This window comes from Pantherophis guttatus, chromosome 1, assembly GCF_059756535.1.
Source record: "Pantherophis guttatus breed Tessera chromosome 1, ASM5975653v1, whole genome shotgun sequence".
In the NCBI taxonomy this organism is placed as follows: Eukaryota; Metazoa; Chordata; class Lepidosauria; order Squamata; family Colubridae; genus Pantherophis; species Pantherophis guttatus.
The window spans coordinates 343,662,088-343,684,370 of NC_142063.1; the positions used below are offsets into that span (position 1 = coordinate 343,662,088).

At 44.7% G+C, this 22,283-nt stretch overlaps 1 protein-coding gene across 1 annotated transcript in view; it reads left to right on the top strand.

Moving 5' to 3' along the window:
* Positions 1-22,283, top strand: part of APPBP2 (amyloid beta precursor protein binding protein 2) — a 51,757-nt gene that overhangs the window by 13,710 nt on the left and 15,764 nt on the right. Inside the window, exons 2-4 of the mRNA XM_034404304.3 lie at positions 10,245-10,333; positions 12,274-12,425; positions 14,260-14,383. Of these exons, the coding sequence (XP_034260195.1) occupies positions 10,245-10,333; positions 12,274-12,425; positions 14,260-14,383 (365 nt within the window). The remainder of the gene's footprint in view (positions 1-10,244; positions 10,334-12,273; positions 12,426-14,259; positions 14,384-22,283) is intronic.

Consider the following 22,283-nt stretch of genomic DNA (forward strand, 5'->3'; position numbering starts at 1 on the left):
GTGTGAAAAATGGTCATAAGTCATTTTTTACAGTGCCATAACTTTGAACAGTCACTAAATCAATTGTTGCAAATCAAGGATTACCTGCATAAATCGTAAGTGCTGTTGCTATTGCTATTTTTCTTTGCATAATTCCTATTCCTCCTTAAATCCATAAGGAAAAGTATGTCTGGGGCAACTCAAGAATGGGCCCTCTCAAATGTCATATTGAGAAAGACACTCCCTGTAAAATACCAGATGTCTTGTAGTACTTTTTTGGCTCAGGGATAATAATCCTTGATAGCATGGATCATGGAAATAAGGAGGAATTTCCTATTAATCAGTGGAGCTTTTCAAGAAAAGATAGGACAACATTTGTCAGAGATGGTGTGAGGACTCCTGCATTGAGCAGGAGTTTGGACTAGAACAGTGATGGCTAACCTTTTTGGCACCAAGTGCCGAAAGCGCACGCGCCCACACACCCATAATGCAATGCATGCGGAAACCCCCCGCATGTGCCCTGCACATGCGCACAAGACCCCTGTGTACACCCCCCCGTACATGACCCCACCCCACGCATGTGCGCCCTGTTGCTCATGCACCCCGCAAATGCACACGCGTCTCCTACATGCACCCCGCCCCCAACACATGCTAGGCAGAGACCCAAAAACCAGCTGGCTGGTGGCGGCAGAGCTGAGCTGGGGCGACGGCTTGCATGCCTGCAGAGAGGCTCTGTGTGCCACCTGTGGCACACATGCCATAGGTTCATCATCACAGGACTAGAAGATCACCAAAGTCCCTCCCAAATTTATGATTTCATGATTATTGCCAAAATGTCACAATATCTTTTAAAGGAAATCTAAGTATGAATTTACACTATAAGTTTCTTTTTTAAGAGATTCAGAATGTGAAGGCTCTGTTGGTTCAGGGGAATTTGATATTAAAAATGCAGCTTTAAATAGTTCTTTATGTTATACCTAATTCATGAACTTGCTATTTATTTCAAGTGTAATCAAGTTCATAATAGCTTTTTTAGTTCCCACAGTCTTGGTGGAAATTGCTCTACATATAAAATTTAGCACCTGGCCAATTAAATGTGCCATCTAAAACAAAGGTGGCCTGCTCTGGAAGGGTTTTAAAAACAAATGAGATTACTTGATAAATACTTCCGTTATATAATTGCTAAATAATTAATGTTTCCGGCTATATTAAAGAGCAATTAAGATACAGGGAAAGTCATCAAATTGCCAGAGGTGTGTAATATTTGTAATGTACATTATACATAGCAAAGCAGAATACTGTGACTTTAAAAGCTGATTAATCAAACTATTAGTATTAAAATGATTAATACTAATGACATATTTATTGATCTGGTTAATGCCTAATGTCAGTGTCCCGACTGATGATCCCAACCAAAGCAAGCACACTCAAGACCTACCAATGTCTCAGTGTAAAACTTTATTGAATATCGGAACATCATTTCGGCACCATTGAAGGCAAAACCAGCTCTACCTACTTTTCCAGCCCTCTGCTCCTGCAATCCACCATTGGGTTTCCTTCCTCCTCGCTTCTTTTTGACTGGGTGATATTTTTCTTAACTGTCTCTCCGTGCTGTGGCCACGCCCCACTTTCCCATGATGCACCAGTCTTTTCACTCAGTCGCTGACTGACTGGTGTGCTTTTCTCTTCGTGCTTATTTTAGAAGGATTTCTTAGTATTGCGTTAGGCTTTTTTCTTTATTTTTAGTAGTATTTTTCTCCTATTCGGTGAGAGCCTCTATCGGTGAGCTGCAGGGCGTGTGAGAGGTGCCTGGGGACCCAGCCCATCCTCCGCCCAGGGAATTGCTCCCTTTTGACAGCAGCGTGGGTTACCGGCCCTTCGGGGCGGTTCCCTGCCTTCCTTTAAGCCGCCGGTGTGGAGCGCGGGGTTTGCGATTGCCGTTTTCCCCCCCCACACCTCTTCTCTTCAAATTAGTTTTGGCTCTCTTAGGGCGGCTCCGGAGTGCTCCGCATGGTTTGCCCTGCGGCCTCTGATGTCTTGCTGAGATTCCCACTGCTGCGGTTCGTCTGCGCTGCGCTCTAATTGTCAGCCTTTCAAAGTTGCCGCCCGGGGCTCCAGCTGCCTAGACGGAGTCGGAAGCTTCGCTCCAGCCCGCAGCGCTCCGGAAGGTGCCTGCTGCTACGGTGGTGAGGTTCGCTGACGTCCGTCCCTCGGGCGGCGTCCAGTGAGGAGTGTCCTTGGCCCCGTTTTTTTTGGACGTTGTTTAGCCGCCTGAGTCCGGGTTCCGGACAGTCCACGGCTGCCATTTTGTTGCTGTTTCTTGGCGGCAATTTTAACGGGCGCCATTTTGGGATCGCAATTGCTTCTTAAGGGCCGTTGTGTTACTGGGTTACCCCACTCTCTCTACACCTTGAAGCAGTTTTTTGGGGGTGTGCCTCTGTGGCTGTCTGCCAGTTAAGTGGACCAGTTGCCTGTTGTCCCATAATTGCAGTCTGGGCAGTACTTAAATGTTTTTCCTCTTGACACCTTAGCCAGCCTCTTGTCCTTCCTGTCAGAGATTGCTTGGCTGGACTGTTTCGGCTACCCTCAGCGGTTGGGGTGCCTACGTGTATATAGTTCAGATATTGTTGGTTTATAACTCAAAAAAAAAAAAAAACAAAGAAAAGAGAGGAAAAAGACGATAAATATAGTAAGGACTATTTTTTCATTACCTTTTTTCAATAGTACACTTATATAAAAAAAACAAAAACAAAGGAAGAATTGAACTATATTCGGTCTTGTCATAATGGCGGATGCTTATTTTTCATCCGATGCGGAGCAGGAGCCCAGCCCCCCTAGGGCTCCAGCCAAGCACAAGTCAAAATCTCGTAGCAGGGTCTTATCTGCTTCTGAGGACTCCCGCCAGCCTAGGTCATCGGCAGCGGCGGATAAAGACGCGCAACAACGCCACAGGGCTTTGGAGCGCCAATATGACAAGGCCAGACAGGCCACCTTGGCCTCGGTTTTTCCAACTGGCCTGAATACAGCACCTTTGCCTTCGTCGCCCAGCGGGTCCCTGGCGCCTGATCCACCGCAGCCAAGCACTTCTGGACGCCTGTCCAAGAGAACTTCAATCTCATTGCCTGATGTTTCATCGGTGGGCTTGCTCAACTCCGCCCCCCCTCCTGCCCCGCGTCCCGAGGCGACGTTCACTCCAACCGCCGCTGGTCTTTGCGGGGCTGATGGTCAATTATCGTCTTCCCAGATGGACTTACAGTTGTTGCTATCTAATGCCTTGTCCTCTCTGTGGGCTGCGGGACTCCAACAACCGCCCATGCCTCTAGTACAGACGACCTCCCGTCAGGTGCCTCAACCACCTATGGCACCGACTCAGAGGCCCTCTCACCACTTGGCGCCCGATTCTTCGGATGATTCCGATCATGGGGAACATACGGTCGAGGACTTGGAATTTTCAGAAGACGAGGGCCTCACTCCTGATGTTCCTGCTTTTACCGGGCTGTTCAGGCCCTCATTGTTCAAATCTCTTCTACACAAGGCTCGTCAGATCACAAACATGTCTGTTGCTGCGCCTGCATCCTCCGAGGCCGCATCCATGGCGACCCCTCACGAGGCCTTGTTTTCGTCTTCCAAGCCGGGCAGGGACTTCATCCCCTGCCCTCAACTTTTTTCTGACGTTCTACAATCTCCTTGGTCTCAACCTGCTTCGTCCACGGGCCCCAATAGCATCGATAAGAAATTGTATTGTGCGGCACCAGAATTGGACGCCATGCTGTCCCTACCTGTGGTAGACACGCCCGTTGCCAACCTCTCTTCCTCGTCCTTACTGTCAACAGATGCGCTGGACGGGCTGAAATCGGAGGACAGGAAGTCTGAGCTTTCCTTTCGCAAAGAACATCAAGCCCTGGCGTGGGCGATCAAAACTGCGACCGCCACATCCTTCTTTAACCGGGCAACTCTGCTTTGGTTGAGACAGCTTCAGGATAGGCTACCGCCAGAAGACACACGTCTCCACCAGGACATAAACAAAATTGTGGCGGCTACAGAATATTCGGCCGATGCCTCATTAAATTCTGTAAAGTTCACATCCAGGGCTTTGGCCTCGTCTATTACGTCCCGTCGTTTATTTTGGCTTAGGAACTGGAGGGCTGATGCCAAAGCTAAATGGCGCTTGGCGGCAGCACCCTACAAGGCTCCAAATCTGTTCGGCTCCGCTCTCGACCCTGTCCTTATTGAAGATAAGGATAAGAGGAAGGTTATGCCGACTTCCTCTTATCGCAGGCCTGAACGGCGCTATACGCCTTACTATCAAAGACAGTCCTTTCGGGCGACGTCAGGGTCAGGGGGTGCCTACTCGCAACGTCCACAATTTTTTGGCTCTGACCGTTCCTCCGATCGTCAGCGGTTTCGTGACAGAGCTAGGAACCCCACTGTCTCCAAGCGTCCCTTTCGGGGATCTGGATACCGTCAATTCCGCAGGGGGAAATGACTACAGGTCGCAGGATCCCATTGGAGGTCGCCTGCAACTTTTCCACCATCAATGGGAGCAGTCAACCTCGGACTCTTGGATCCTTCACACGGTGTCCTCCGGCCTGTCGATCGAGTTCCTGGGATGCCCTCCTTCTCGCCACATTTGCTGCCCTGTGCCACGTTCTCCCGAACAGGGACGCTTATTACAGGAGCAAGTCCTCCATCTACTCAGCATCAAAGCGATAGAAAGGGTCCCGCCGGAACAACAGGGCCTGGGATTCTATTCGACACTTTTTCTCGTCCCGAAACATTCCGGAGGTTGTCGGGCCATTTTGAACTTGAAACAACTAAACCTCTTCATTTGCTATCGCAGATTCAAAATGCACTCCTTGGGGTCCATCTTGGGGGGGGGGTTCGTCGTGGCGACCTCCTTCAATCGGTCGACCTCATGGAGGCATATCTGCATGTCCCGGTGTCACCTTCGCACAGGAAGTTTCTGCGCTTTCAAATTGGGGACGATCATTATCAATATTGCGCAATGCCCTTTGGTTTATCCTCTGCCCCAAGGACTTTCACAAAATTAGTAGCTGTAGTGGCGGCGTCACTCCGAAGGATTCCGGTGCGGGTACTCTGTTACCTCGACGACATCCTGGTGTTGTCATCGTCCAGGAGCCAGGCAGCTCGAGACCTTCATCTTGTCATCATGGCCTTCCAGAATCACGGATTCTCAATAAATTTTCCCAAGAGTCACCTTTCCCCGTCCACATCACTGCTGCACTTGGGGGCGGTGATAGATTCTATTCGGGGTCAAGTCTTTCTATCTCCAGACAGGATTTCAAGTCTTCAAGACCTGATACGTCAAGTTCTGTCTCATCGCTCCATTCCTCTTCCCCAGCTGTCGCAGCTGCTGGGGAAGATGGTGTCGTGCTTCTCAATTGTGCCATGGGCACGACATCACGCGAGGCCATTGCAATGGTTTCTGCTCCCTTACCAGCGCTCGGGACGCAGCGATTCCCTTCACAAAGTATACCTTCCACCTCAACTTCGTCTGTCGTTTCAGTGGTGGATGGGATCAGCCATTCGCAAGGGCTCGCACTTTCTGATTCAAGACAGAATGACTCTGACCTCGGACGCCAGCCTTCGAGGCTGGGGAGCCCACCTTCAAAATCAGGTGGTGCAGGGTCGTTGGTCCGTTCCAGAAAGAGGCCGCAACATTGCCCTGTTGGAACTCAGGGCAATCCGCCTAGCCCTCAAACATTTTCAATCTCAGTTGGAGGGCCACCACGTCCTTGTGCTCACGGACAACATCACGGCCAAGGCCCATGTAAACAAAGAAGGCGGGACACATTCGAGGCCACTAATGTTAGAAGCGGAGAGTCTCTTCCGGTGGGCGGAACGCCACCTTCTTTCATTGAGAGCGGATCACATTTCCGGCGTGGACAATGTGCGGGCGGATTGGCTCAGCAGACAAAGTCTCGATCACTCGGAATGGCAACTACATCCGAGGCTCTTCCACGAAGCCATTCTTCTTTTCGGCACGCCTGTCGTGGACTTGTTCGCCAGTCCGTCGAATGCCCAGCTTCCACTCTATGTGACTCGTTACCCGTGCCATTCAGCGATGGATCACGACGCGCTCCGATGCCGTTGGCCCCCAGGGCTCTTGTACGCCTTTCCCCCGATCCCCTTGATTCCTCAGGTGATTCGGAGGCTCTTGGAGGAAAGGGCCGAAATGATCCTGGTGGCTCCCGACTGGCCACGTCGGCAGTGGTACGCAGATCTTGTGGCCCTATCGTCTCGTCCACCATGGCTGATTCCACCGGACCGCATCGCCCTACGCCAAGGGGCCATCGACCACCCAGAGCCAGGATGGCTCCAATTGGCCGTTTGGCGTTTGAGCGGGTTATCTTGCGAAAGGACCGACTTCCCGACTCCATCATAGGTACGATCCAAGCTTCCCGTAGGCCGTCGACTTCGCGGATATACGAGTCTTCCTGGAGGGCCTTCTGTCTCTGGTGTGTGGCCAACCTGGTGGACCCTACTTCAGCCCGGATAGAGGACGTCCTGTGCTTTCTACAATCCGGCTTAGACAAGGGGTTGTCACCGTCTACCCTTCGTCGTCAGACGGCGGCGTTATCTACGGTCATTTGGTGTCCCCCATACTCGTCTTTGTCTATGCACCCGCTACTTAAGGGATTTCTTCACGGAGCTGTAAACCTATGCCCCCCGGTTGTTCATAGATACCCGACCTGGGACCTTTCCCTTGTTCTTCAGGCCTTGATGTACCCTCCCTTTGAACCTTTGGGGTCTATTCCTTTAAGGTATTTGTCTTTCAAGGTAACCTTTCTTTTGGCGATCACTTCGGCCAGACGTGTGTCTGAGCTCTCCGCCCTATCGATTAGAAAAGATCTCTGTATATTTCAACCTAATACAGTGATACTACGTCTGGACCCTGCATTCTTACCCAAAGTGAATTCGTATTTTCATCGGGCTCAGGAGCTTATCCTTCCGGATTTCTGCCCGTCGCCGAAACATCAACGCGAAAAGGACTGGCATACCCTCGATGTACGTAGGGCTCTATATTCGTCGGACTGAATCCATCCGTAAAACTGAGGCTCTTCTGGTGTCGTTTCATCCACCTTCTTTGGGCCAAAAGATTTCTCCATCCACAGTGGGCAGGTGGATTAAGACATGCATAGCGACAGTTTACAAGCAACGTTCTCGTCCTGTACCGAGTCGCATCTTGCCTCACTCTACTCGTAGTGCGGCGGCATCTGCCGCCTGGGCTACGCAGGCTTCAGTTTCAGATATATGTCGGGCCGCTACTTGGTCTTCTGTGACAGCCTTCATCACACATTACCGGATTGATAAGTATGCTTCGGCTGAGGCATCCTTTGGTCGACGTGTCCTCCAAAGTGTCCTTGAGGTCCAGGAGTCTGAGTCCAACTAGGTTTTTTTCCCGCCCTGGGATTTGAACTTTGGTATATCCCAATGGTGGATTGCAGGAGCAGAGGGCTGGAAAACGAACGTTGTCTTACCTGAACGTTCCTTTTCAGCTCTCTGCGACTGCAATCCACACCCGCCCTGTTGGTTCCTGATTCCAATTTTCGGTGTTTTTTTCTGGTTCCAGTGTTCACGGTTTTATATGACTTGTTCTGAAGTTTTGAATTGTTTGCTAGGTGGTCACGCCTTCGTTCAAAGACTGGTGCATCATGGGAAAGTGGGGCGTGGCCACAGCACGGAGAGACAGTTAAGAAAAATATCACCCAGTCAAAAAGAAGCGAGGAGGAAGGAAACCCAATGGTGGATTGCAGTCGCAGAGAGCTGAAAAGGAACGTTCAGGTAAGACAACGTTCATTCCCATGCAAAATCACATACATCAATATGTAAATTCCCCCCCCCCAATTAGTGCAGGTCACATTGTTCAATTAAGTGGTATTGTATTGTTATGAGAAAATGTCTCTAGGTTTGGCGGACACCTGCAGATGCATCCTTGAGTCTCAGGCCTATCCTCCTGGAGAGGAGTCTGCATATTTTCTTGAGTCTGGAGTCTGCATATTTTCTCGCCTGACTCTTCTCCTGGTTGTTGGCAAGCTGAGAAGCGAAAATGGTTGCAACAGCATGAGAGCGCTTTGAGCTTGACACCTACATCTGTGATTTATTGAACAAGTTAGTGTAGCATGATTAACATACGACACTGAGCTATGAATTGGGCAGGCAGCCTTTTTTCATTTGTTTATTTCATATTTGTAGGCAGCAATGATGCCACCAGAATGGCAAAACTGAAATTTCTGCTTGCTCTCCCTACCCTCCAGTGCTGTTTTTAGGATATTTTGGGACCTGAAGGAAAAATAGAGGTTTTCGTTTCATAGGATTTTTGAGACAGTGTGGCTACTGCTGAAAATTCTACGATCTGAAGACCATACATTTGGAGGATAGTAAATATAGGGAAAGCAGCCCCAAACAGATAGTGGATGGGACCATGAAGAAAAAGGAGACAGGAAGATAATTCTTAAAATAGCTCCTTAAGGCTACTACTTTCATCCCAGGATATTTTTTTCTCATCAGGAAAGGAGAGACCACCACTTTTTTTTTCCCCATTAAAAATATATTTTGGATTGTGCTTTAATTAGTTTTTGAAACACTCAAAGGATTTGGCAGCTTTGTTTTCCGTGCCCTAGCAAATAATATATTGCTCTTCCAGCAATCTGCACAACTGAATAAAGGGGGTGGGAGGAGCGGAATGTTTACAGCGCTGCATGCTTTCTGCAAGACAAACAATGTGTTCTAGTTTGAGGGAACTAGATCTAATGTTCTATTAAAAAGAACATTTCCTTGGTTTTTTTTTTTTTTTAAAGAACGACTTTTACACTGAAAAAACCTCCCAAGCAAATAAATTCAGTAGCATTGAGAGGTTTCCACAAAGAAGAATGGGTCAACCTATCCCCCAAAGCACCTGAAGACAGGACAAGAGGCAATGGATAAAAACTGATCAAGGAGAGAAGCAACCTAGAACTAAGGAGAAATTTCCTGACAGTGAGAACAATTAACCAATGGAATAAATTGCCTCCATAAGTTGTGGGTGCTCCAGCACTGGAAGTTTTTAAGAAGAGACTGGACAACCATTAGTCTGGAATGGTAGGGCCATGATGACGAACCTATGGCATGCGTGCCAGAGGTGGCACACAGAGCCCTCTCTGCTGGCACCCGCGCCGTTGCCCCAGGTCAGATCTCTCTGGCGTTTTTTTCGTGACCTTCTGTTTCCCTGCAAATGACGAAACAAGCTCATGAAAGAAAAAAGATCTTACCTCTGGCCATGCTGCTGATGTTGGGATGCCCCGCCTCCCGCTGGCCAGCTGGTCTTCAGGTCTCTGCTGTGCATGGCTGTCTGAGCATGTGCAAGTTCACGTACACCTTTCAGTTTGGGCATGCGTGCCTGCGGAGTTTGGGCACTCAGTGTCTAAAAGGTTCACCATCACTGGTATAGGGTCTCCTGCTTGAGCATGGGGTTGGAGTAGAAGACCTCCAACATCCCTCCCAACTTTGTTATTCTGTTAATAAACTGTCCTCTGTAGCTGAGTTTTATTTTCAAGTAAATGAAAATGGCTATTTACCTTACAGTCCAAATAGGTACATTTTTAGCTTTAAACTTTTAACCCACCTAATCTGGAGGATATCTGAATTGGAGCAGATTTCAGTAGAGGGGAGGGGAATGCAGGGAAAATAAAGTGGACTAAGATATAATAAACAAATAAAATAACATCATTTTGTTTGCTTGTAGTATCTGGTATTCAGAAATAAACTGCCTTTATATGTAGGTAGCTCTCAACTTACGACTACAATTGAGTGTAAAAATTCCATTGCTAAGCGAGACAGTTTCACAATTTTCCTTGCCACAATTGTTAAGTGAATTACTGCAGTTGTTAAGTGAATCTGGCTTCCCCATTGACCTTGCTTTTCAGAAGGTTGCAAAAGGTTATCAAATGACCCTGGAACACTGTAACCATCATAAATACATGCCAGTTGCCAAGGATCCAGATTTTGATCACGTGACCTTGGAGATTCTACAAGGGTCATATGTGTAAAAAAATAATCACCCTGGAAGGAATGGGTGGCACACTCAATTCATATTTGCTAAATTCAGGAAGTTGATGTCTTTGGCTTGAAAAGCTGCTCAGGATCCAGTTCTTCAAAGGGAGTCTTGAAATTGAGCAAACATTCTACCCAACCAGTGTATGAAATTAGCACCTGTTGTTATATTAATAAAAACCATCTCTCTTTTTTTTTTTTCTTTTATGCAGCTTTACCAACAAGGCCGACTATGCCAGCTGGGTAGCGAATTCTGCGAACTAGAAGTTTTCGCAAAGGTGCTTCGAGCTTTAGATAAAAGGTACATTTTACAAACGTTGCTCTCCCCGTATTATATATCAAACAGCTTTTGCCAGTAAAAACTTCCTCAGCACAGTTCAAATGCTTCTTGGGTGTGTTCCGTTAGTGTAGAAGATGAACAGAATGAACTCGAGGGCAGGGTCAAATGGAGTCTGGAGTCCCTATACCTTCAAAAAAGATCTAAGTCCAGCCCTTTCCCCTTGAGGTCCATTGGCTCTTACCTGGCGGCAATTTGCATTGACCATAATAAGTATTGACCATAATAGGTCAGATTCTTGTGTATAGGTTGCATGGAATGAACTTGCAGTGCTTTGGAACTCTATCCTGACTCCTTGTTTTTTGCGCCTGATGCTTAGGTTTTCCTCCTCAAAATTCCAGAATGCAATCATAGGGACTACTCATGCTGGGGAAGCTGCATGTATGTGCTTGCTTGCTTGCCTACTATGCCTCCCATCTCTCCGAGGCAACTCTAGAGGGCTTCAACAAAAATACCATATAAAACATGAAAACGACAACTAGAGACCATATATTTAAAATTCTCTTAAAATAATTCAATTAAGCTTCTTGGGTTAACATTTTCCACTGGGTATATATACCATCTCTGGCTGTAATGCTGAGTGATGGGAATCCTTCCTGTTTAGCAGATTTGGATTGCAGTTCCAGTTTTTGTGTATTGTGTTTGTGTTTCCCCCATTGCTGAGGACGTGGCACACGTTTCTTCCGTAATATAAAATGCGGGGGCTGCTGGAATGAGTTGGGTGGGTGTATTAAAATTTCACCTGCTGTTCTGACTTCCTCTCCAGCTGCAGAGAGGAAAAACTAATACCAGTGCGAGGAGTGGGTGGGAATCTGTTTGAAAGGGATTAAAACAAATTGTTGGACTGTTCAATGCAGAGGTTTCCATAAGGCCCTTCTGCTGATCTCAGTATCTGTTGACTAAATACGAAGATGCAGTGTCGTCCTAAGCATGTTTTTCAAGAATATGTCTCTCTTGACAATCATCTTCCTGAATCTGCTATTTTTTCAAAGTTCCAGTTGACCTCCAAGATGTGCAAGAGGCCATAGCTGGCTAGAAATTACATATGGCAGGCAGAGTACAAGTACTCCTTGACTTATGACCATAATGGAGCCTGCCCATTAGGGTCATACATCGTGACGATTGTACAGTAGGTGACCACATGGCCAGATTCAATTTGAGGACCTTTTTTGCAACAATTACAGGTAGTCCTCGACTGGCAAAGTTACAATGGCACTGAAAAATGTGCCTTACGACTGTTTCAAAATTATGACTGTTGCAGCATCCCCATGGTCATGTGATCAAAATTCAGATGCTTGGCAAGTGGTTCATAGTTATGACCTTTGCTGTTTCCTAGAGTCATGTGATCAACTTTTGCTGCCTTCTAACAAGCAACATCAATGGGGAAGCCAGATTCACTTAACAGCAGGGTTCCTAATTTATCAACTGCAGTGATTCACTTAACAACTGCGGCAAGAAAGATCGTAAAATGGGGCAAAACTCACTTAACAACTGTCTCACTGAACAACAGAAATTTTGGGCTCAATTGTGGCCATAATTTGAGGACTACCTATATTTAACCCATTACTGGTTATGGTGCAGTTTTGCCAAAAAAGTAAATGCCAGTGAAATTGTAAATTGTGGTCACGTGACTGCGGGATGCTGCAAACAGCCATAAATACAGGGCAGTTGTCGAGCATCTGAAATTTGATCATGTGACCTCTGGTTGTCAGAACTTTGGAGCTGAGTTGTACGTACCTTTGGGGGGAGATCCATCCTAACTTTGAAAGATCGCTTAATGACCAGTTGCAAGTCAAGGACTACCTGTATTTTTAATAAGACATAAAAAAGACTGCCACCTTCTAGCATTGATAGAAGGCAGGAACAGGCTCTTATCTCCACTGGTACTTCTTTTTCTCTTCTAGGCATCTCCTTCATCACTGCTTTCAGGCGTTGATGGATCATGGAGTAAAAGTTGCTTCAGTCTTGGCCTACTCATTCAGCCGGAGGTGTTCCTACATCGCAGAATCAGATGCTGCTGTAAAAGAAAAAGCGATCCAGATTGGGTTTGTCTTAGGTAACTCTCTGCAGATAAAATATTAGCCATGTCACTTCGTTACAGGTACCTTTAAAAGAGCCATGGTGACGCAGTGGTTGGAATGCAGTATTGCAGGCTAACTCTGCCCACTGCTAAGTGTTCGATCCTGATTGGCTCCAGGTTAACTCAGCCTTCCATCTTTCCGAGGTTGGTAAAATGAGGACACAAATTGTTGGGGGCAGTATGCTGACTCTGTAAACACCTTCAAGAAGGCTGTAAATCACTATGAAGCGGTATATAAGTACTATTGCCATTGCTTTAAGGGTTATGTGAAAATTTAGCACTTTGTCATCTTAAAAACAAACCGTCTCCAGCAAACTGAACATGGAGAGTTTAGTTTGTCTCATTAGGTAGATGGATAGTTGGAGATGTTGTAGGGAGAAGACAAAAAGTTAGACAAAGATTAGACTGATTCCAGTTCAAATTCGTACTCAAGTTAGACTTGCTGCGTCATACCTGATTCAGCTGTCCCGCTGATCATACATCATTCAAGGAGTAACTATTTTCTATAGGAGCAAGGCTTTCACTTTTCCTTTTTGAAACAAAAATCTATGTGGTATACAGGCAGTCCTCGACTTACGACCACAGTTGAACCCATTTCTGCTGTTAAGCAAGGCAGTTGTTGAATTTTGCCCCATTTTACGAACTTTCTTACCACAGTTGTTATGTGAATAATAGCCACTAAGTTAGTAACACAGTTGTTAAATGAATCTGGTTTCCCCATTGCTTGTCAGAAGTTCACAAAAGGTGATCACGTGACTGCAGCACACATCAACCATCATAAATATGATCCAGTGGCCAAGCGTCTGAATTTTGATCCCGTGACCATGGAGATGCTGCGACAGCCACAAGTGTGAAAAACGGTCATAAGTCGCTTTTTTCAGTGCCGTTGTAACTTCAAACGGTCACTAAGCGAATGGTTGTAAGTCGAGGACTACCTGTGTTCAAAATCATTGTTGCAATCATTTATCCAATGTTTCCATCCCTTTTTCACTCCTTCTGTGGCTTCAGCAGTAGGGATGTACATAGAAGATAGAGGGAAGGTCTCTCTCTGTCTATTTGTCTCTGGTTGAAAAACAGGAATGGGCAGTTTAGCCTCTAGAAAGCATGACCAATTTGCATGAGAGACCAACTCGAAGCTGTTGCTAAATTCCAAACAAGCCAATTTTGGGCTGAAACCAACTTTTTTTCTGGGAGAATCCATGCAACGCACACATTGTAATGACAAGGCATTTCTCAAATCAATTTGTCCTGTTGAATCATTAAGAAGAAAAGAGAATTGTAGTCTTCACTCTGAAAAAGTATGAAAGATATGTTTAAAATGTAATAGGGCACTCCCTAATTTATAGCTCATTCTTCTTAAATGTTAAAAGCCATTACATCCGTTATCATGTTAGGCCTTGCTCATGGTCACCCATGCCTTAAATCGGCTCCCGTTTTCGATTACTGCAATGTACTCTACATGGGGCTGTCCTTGAAGATCATCTGGAAGTAGCAAATATGCAGTTTTGGGTGCCCCACCGTTTTTTATTAGTGGGGCTTAAAACAAAGCAAAATCTACCATCATTGTTTATATGTGTTCTTTGTGACCATTGAAAAATCACCCCAGTAGCTGACCTCTTTTCTCAATCAGCATGCTTAAATATTAGCAGACAGCTTGAATTTCTTATTTAGACCTCCTGTAGTTACAAACAGGATAAATGTGACCCAACGCTTATCTTATTAGCATTAGCGTCGAGATTGGACGTCAGTGTCTTTTAAAATAAGATCAGTTCTGTTTTGGAAATAGGTAGTGATATCTTGATCTTTCCAGGGGGGTTCCTATCTGATGCTGGCTGGTACAGTGATGCTGAAAAGGTCTTCCTTTCCTGCCTTCAGTTATGTTCCCTTCATGATGAGATGCTCCACTGGTTTCGTGCCGTCGAATGTTGCGTCAGGTAAGCACTGCTCTGTCTTGAAGGCTGAAAAAAATTCAAGCAGCAAAATGCACTTCTGCTTGTACGAAGGGATTATCCAAATGTTACAACACATGGTTGCTTTTTCTGTCCTCCCCAAACAGGAGTAACAGGATGGAGGAAGGAAAAAAAAAAGATTTCTGTAAACAGTCTCTCCTTTGTCTGATCCATTCCACACAAGAAGGGGTTACAAGAGAGTAAGCAGTTGAGGAATACACCAAGCTGCTTGTGTAATATACTTGCAGCTGCTGGTGCAGGCACATTGCTTTCTATGTCTATTCCACATTGTGTGCCTACTTACTCTTGTAATCCCTTCCTCTCCAATGAATGTAATTGCAAACAATTCACTTCTATGAAGGAATTATCCAGATGTTACAATATATGATTGTTTTTTCTCTCCTCCAAACACTGAGATGGAGGAAGAAGAAAAAAAAGTGATTTCTTTAAAAAGTCTCCTGCATTTGACCCATTCCCAACACTTGCAGAGCAGAGAGATTGGAGAAGAGGGGATTACAAGAGAGTAAGCAGTTGGGGAATATGTCAGACTGTTTGTGTGGTGCACTTGCAGCTGCTGTGCCAGCACATTGCTTTCTATGTGTATTTCCCATTGTGTGTCTACTTACTCTCTTGTAATCCCTTCCTCTCCAATGAATGTAAACGCAAATTAATTAATTAATTAAAATTATTCCCTTGTTAATTCCAAGAGGCAGTGGAATACTTAGCAGGCAAACAAAAGTGGAAGATATAAACCTGATTAGTCTTGTCAGTGTAGTTACGGTCATGTGATTTCCCACTTAGTGACTACTTCGCTTAGCAACAGTTGCTGATCCCAACTGAGGTCACTGAACAAGTCTACCTATATACTGAAGTTCAGTAGAGATATCAACATCCAAGATACCTTAGAATACACATCTTTCCTATTTACAAGACCCTCTAGAATTCTCCTCATTTCCAAATTGGAAGATTACAGGAACCAATGGAAAACTGTATTCATAGAAATATGGCAAGCAACAGAAGAAGAATCAGTACAAGTTCTAACCATAGGAGAAGGACTGGCAGTATCAGCGGTAGGAGTTAAAAGAGGGATCAGCCTAGAATTCCTTTGTAGCCACAAGCTAAGTCAAGCTCTCCTTGAGTGCCATTAACCCTTATCTAACTTTAACCAGGCGCTGATTGTTAGTTGAGAAGTTTCTTGTACATAGGCCAGTGATGACTAACCTTTTTGCCATCGCGTGCCAGGAGAGGGGGGGTGGGGGAGGATCACGCGCGCATGTGCCCACGCGCCTGCACACGCAACACCCCCCATCCCCGCTCCTGGCACATGATAGCCTCATAGGCCCATTTTTCTTTCTTACCTGGTTCCAGATCCTCTCTATGCATCTGGGAAGGGAGAAAACAGCCTTTCCTACTCCCTTGGAGGCCCTACGGAGGCTGAAAGGGCCCATTTCCCAACTCTTGGTGGGACAGGAAGTGACATTTTTTTGCTGTCCCCAGCCTCCAGTACCTCTCTAGGAGTCTCTAGGAGCCTCTCTAGGAGTCTCTGGAGGCTGGGGACAGGAGAAAACATCACTTCCTGTCCCACCAGGAGTCGGGAAATGGGCCCTTTCAGCCTCTGTAGGGCCTCCAAGGGAGTGGGAAAGGCTGTTTTCGCCCTTCCCAGATGCATAGAAAGGATCTGGAGCCAGGTAAGAAAGAAAAATGGGCCTTCCCCACCCCCCCAGGCCCTCCAGAGGCAGGAAACAGCCTGTTTCCCTACTTCTGGTGGGCCCAGAAGGCCCGAAAATCAGCTGGCCGGCGCGCACATGCGCCCCAGAACTGAGCTGGTGTGCCCACTAATATGGCTCTGCGTGCCACCTGTGGCACACGTGCCATAGGTTCGCCATCACGGACATAGGCTTTTAGCGATAAATCAGTTTAATTGAACTTTGGTAATGGCCTGATCTTTCCAGCCTGACGTTAATGAAACTATATCAGCAAATGTGGGGAACAGCACTGACCAACATATTGGAATAGGCCAATTTTCATTCTAATAGACACCCCCCCCCCCCCGAAAAAAAGGGACTTAACAGAATGTGCATTCTATTATATAATGCTCTTAATTTCACATGCTAGCAAAATAATGTTTAGGATTAGCCAATGCAGGTTAGCCTTGCCCTACCTAGACAAGGGGGTGCCAGCTGTTCAAGCTGGTTTTAGGAAAATTCAAGGAACATGAGCCAGTATTGCTGATGCCGGCTGGATAATTAGGAAAGTTAAAAAATACCAAAAAGAAGGCAGTATTTGCTTCAAAAAATAGAGAAATGGATTGTGGGTTGTGTCAATTGTGTCAAGCTGTGGTGTGTGGTTAGGAAAATGGCAATCACAGAACATCTTATGAGAAACCTACCATATATGCAGATCAGGAAGCTGCAGTACAGACACAACATGATGAAACCCAGATTGGCAAAGGAGTGAGACAAGGCTGCATATTGTCTTTATTTATTCAGCCTGCATGCTGATTATGCATTAAGGGGGGCTGATTTGAAAGACGATAAGCATGATTTTAAAATTGGAGGAGGAAATATTAGTAATATGCAGTATGCTAAGGCAAAGGTCATTGCTGTAGTTTTGATTTTTTTTATTTTGCCCTGTAGAGACACCTCCATTGTAGAGAAAGCCTGCTAAGCTGTCTGAAGAGAATAAGCACATCTAAGTTTACAAATTGATTGTATATAGTACCACTTTATAAGGCCTTGGTAAGACCACACTTGAAATACTGCATCCAGTTTTGGTCGCCACAATTTAAAAAAGATGTTGAGAGTCTAGAAAGTGTAGAGAAGAGCAACATAGATGATGGGATTGGAGGCTAAAACATAGAAAGAACTGTTGCTGGAATTGGATACATCTAGTTTAATGACAAGAAGGGTTTAGGGGTGACATGATAGCAGTGTTCCGATATTTGAGGGGCTGCCACAAAGAAGAGGGAGTCAAGCTATTCTCCAAAGCACCTGAGGGCAGGACAAGAAGCAATGGGTGGAAACTAATCAAGGAGAGAAGCAACCTAGAACTAAGGTTAAATTTCCTGACATTTAGAATCAGTGGAACAACTTGCCTCCAGAAGTTGTGGATGCTCCAACACTGGAAGTTTTTAAGAAGATTGGAAAAACCATTTGATTGAAATGGTATACGGTCTCCTGCCTGAGCAGAGGGTTGGACTAGAAGACCTCCAAGGTCCTTCAAACTCTGTTATTCTGTTTGCTGATCTTGACTTAACATTAGTTTATTTAGTGACCATTTAGAGTTACACGGGCACTGAAAATGGACTTATGACCATTTTTCACTCTTAAGACTGTTGCAGCATCCCCATTGTCACATTATCAAAATTCAGATGCTTGCAGCAGACTCATATTTATGATGGGTCGCAGTGTCCCAGGGTCTTGGGATTAGCTTTTGTGACCTTCTGATAAGAAAAGTCAATGGGGAGGCCAGATTCACTTAACTGTGTTACTAACTTAACCGCAGTGATTGACTTAACCATTGTGGCAAGAAAAGTTATAAAATGGGACATTCTCCCGATTGGAGGGAAACGGCTGTCAGGCTTGGGAGGATCTCCGTCTATGTAGCATAGGACCGAGTCTGCAGATTTGCATAGCTCCGCCCTCGGCTGGTGATTGACTTAACCATCGTGGCAAGAAAAGTTATAAAATGGGACAACTCATTTAACAAATGTCTTGCTTATGAACAGGAATTTTTTGGCTCAGTTGTGGTCATAAGTTGAGGACTGCTTGTATTTTAGTCAGTGCTGCTACTTTAATGTTTCACTGTTTGCACAACACGCATTAAAGGAAGGAAGATCCTGTTCTTTATATTTTTATGAGTAACTTAAAGGAGAGAACCAACACTGTTCTTCCTTCATAAATAAGTACCATTTAGTATGTTAATAACAATTACTTATTAAGGATGAATTGACAAACTGACTCCCCTGCCTTTGGGTTTTCATGTGTATGTCATTTACATGCCATTCTACTCTCAGTTACTCTGGGCAGTTTGCAGATTGTTAAAAAAAACATTTAAACACAAGGAACAATACAGGTAGTCCTCGACTTACAACAGTTCATTTAGTGACCGTTACAATGACACTGAAAAAAGTGACTTATGACCGTTTTTCACACTTACGACCTTTGTAACATCCCCATGATCATGTGATCAAAACTCAGATACTTGGCAACTGGTATATACATATGATTGTTGCATTGTCCCAGGGTCACATGATCCCCTTTTGTGACCTTCTGACGAGCAAAGTCCAGGGGAAGCCAGATTCACTTAACCGTTTTATCAACTTCAGTGATTCACTTAAGAACGGTGGCAGGAAAGGTCATAAAATGGGGCAAAACTGACTTAACGAATGTTTCATTTAAGAACATACATTTTGGACTCAATTGGGGGCGTAAATCGAGGAATACCTGTATTAAAACACACACACAGACACAAAATCAAAGAACAGAAACGGCAGGGAATACAAACCTGGAAGGGAAGAAGGAAAAGGAAGAAAAAAAGGGGGAGTCAGTCATCTTTGCCAAAAGCCTTGGTGAAGAACCATGTCTTCGGGATCCTTTGAAATACAATAGGGCGAGGGCTGTTCAAATCGCTATTAAAGATACAAATGGGGACAATTCAAAATACAGAAAATGTCCAGAATTATCTGCGCCTCTATGATTTTGTGCCTGGAAAGAAGGCTTATTTTAAACTGAAGAATGCTCAGAGAAGCCTGGAGGGAAAGACATTACTGCCAATCCTCAACAACTGATCGTTCAAAGTTTTTGTTGTTGTTAGTTGTGAAGTCGTGTCTGACCCATCGTGACCCCATGGACAACGTTCCTCCAGGCCTTCCTGTCCTCTACCATCCTCTGGAGTCCATTGAAGCTCACGCCAACTGCTTCAGTGACTCCATCCAGCCACCTCGTTCTCTGTCATCCCCTTCTTCTTTTGCCCTCCATCGTTCCCAGCATTAGGTTCTTCTCCAGGGAGTCCTTCCTTCTCATTAGGTGGCCAAAGGATTTGAGTTTCCTCTTCAGGATCTGGCCTTCTAAAAAGCAGTCAGGGTTGATCTCCTCTAGGACTGACTGGTTGGATCGCCTTGCAGTCCAAGGGACTCGCAGGAGTCTCCTCCAGCACCAGAGTTCAAAGGCCTCGATTCTTTTGACGCTCAGCCTTCCTTTTGGTCCAACTTTCACAGCCACACATTGCAACTGGGAAAACCATAGCCTTGACTATAAAAAAAGTGACTTATGACCATTTTTCACACTTATGACTGTTGCAGCATCCCCATGGTCATTTGATTTACACTTGAATGTTTGGCAAGTGACTCCTATTTATGACAGTTGCAGTGTCTTGGGGTCATGTGATCCCATTTTGCAACCTTCTGACAAGCAAAGCCAATGAGAAAGCTGGATTCACTTAACAACCGTATTACTAACTTAAGAACAGCAATGATTCACTTAACAAGTATGGTAAGAAAAGTTGTAAATGGGGCAAAACGCACTGAACAAACTACTCACTTAGCAACATAAATGTTGGGCTCAATTGTAGTCATAAGTTGAGGACAGTCCGTACAGGTAGTTTCTGACTTACGACCGGGATTGTGCAGGGCAATTACGATGATAAATTGGAATGGTTGTAAAACAGGACACATACAGCCAGACTCAATTTTAGAATCTTTTTCATAGCGATCATTAATCAAATGTAACAGTTGTTAAATGAACTCATTATTAGCTATGGGCCAGTTTTTCCCGGGAACCAGAAGTAAACTCTTAATTTCCAACAAAAACATTATAAATTGCAGTCATGTGGCTGTGAAGCACCACGAATGGCCATAAATGTAGGCTCATTATTGAGCGCCCAAAATGAGTTCACATGACCATGGGGGAGTTTTTTGGGGGGGGTCCATCCAAACTTTGAATGGTTGCTAAGTGACCCAACGTAAGTTGAGAACTCACTATATAGTTTCACGAAAGACATGGGAATACGACCATGGGGTGGTTTGTAAAGTCACTCTCTTGTTTCTTTCAAGTTGCTTGAGACACCAATAATTACTTTTATAAGTGCTCTCCGTATTAAGGTGATTTGTCTAAAGCACATTATTTTCCCTTCATGAAAAAAAAAGAATGGATATATGTGTTTTGTTTAATACAATTCAGAGGCCACCCAATTTCAAACAATTCTTGAAGGGGGCTTATAGCGGAACAATTAAAAAAACAAGCTGTACTCCTCCAGAAAGTTTCTCCAAGGCATGTCTTTATAATACTAAAATGCCAGTTCTTATTTAGAGGTATGTTGGCCTGGTTTGGACATAAATACTTCAGTACAATAAAACAAAATCATGAGAACTCTCATATCTGGAGAATAAAAAGATATAAAAGCAGGAAAGTCACTTGTTACGTGGACGATGAAAGTTCTTTTCATAATCTCTGATCACAATATCTTACATTCCTTAGTGGTGGTGTAATTTCATCAGAACCCGGAAAGTGTATTAGACTTTCTGATTATAAACGAGAATTAATACAGTGTCTTGATTCCTAGTTAACTATTAAGCCAAAGGTTTTCCACTTCAGATGGAATGAACTTCTCTAGTTTGGCCCATTCCATAAATTTTGCATTGCTGCATACAAAAATGTAGAGAGGCAATAAATGTCATTAGTCTGGTAAGCCATGGTTTATTAGAACTGAGCTATTGGGGATGAAGGTTTTCTGTGTTTTGCTGCTTGTGGATAAACTGACATATTTTTATTGCTTACTATTTTAAGACAAAGGGTGAGAAATCTTCCTGATTCCTTAATAATCGTGCCATTTCTATACAGGTAGTCCTCTCAACTTACAACTATTTGCTTACTGGTCATTTGAAGTTAACAACAACACTGAAAAGAATGGCTTATGGCTGCTTTTCACACTTAACAGCCATGTGGCATCTCCACAGTCACATAATCTAAGTTCAGATATTTGACAATCGGTTCATATTTATGACAGTTGCAGTGTCCTGGGGTCATGTAATCACTTTTTGCAGCCTTCTGGCAAGCAGAATCAACGGGGCAGCCAGATTCATTTAATAACTGTTAGTAACAACTAGAGTCATTTACTTGACTGGCAAGAATGGTCGTAAAATGGGGAAAACTCAACTGTCTCACTTAGCAAGAGAAATGATGGGCTCAATTGTTGTAAGTCGAGGATTCTCTGTACAGGCAGTCCTCAACTTACAACCACAAATAAGCCCAAGATTTATGTTGCTAAGTGAGAAATTAGTTAAGTGAGTTTTGCTCTATTTTAGGACTTTTCTTGCCCCAGGTGTTAAGTGAATCATTGTATTTGTGAAATTAATAACCTGGTTGTTAAGTGAATCTATTATTATTATTTTTTTATTAATCATATTTCTATGCCGCCCACTCTCCGAGGACTCTGGGCGGCTTACAACAAAGACAGTATACTAAATAGCATATTGCCCCCAACAATCTGGGTCCTCATTTTACCCACCTCGGAAGGATGGAAGGCTGAGTCAACCTTGAGCTGGTGAGATTTGATCCGCTGATCTGCTGAAGTAGCAGTCAGCTGAAGTAGCTGCAGTACAGCACTCTAACCACTGCGCCACCTTGACTCTGGATTCCCTATTGACTGCTTGTCAGGAGGTTGCAAAAGGTGATTGCATGACCCCAGACACTGCAACCGTCATAAGTACAAATCAGTTGCCAAGCATTTGAATTTTGATCACATGACCATAGGGATGCTGTAAAGGTTGTAAAGTGTGAAAAGTGGTGTAAGTCACATTTTTCAGTGCCGTTGTAACTTTGAATGGTCGCTAAACAATCTGTTGTAGGTTAAGGATTCTCTGTAGTCTTGTATGAGAAGCATTCAA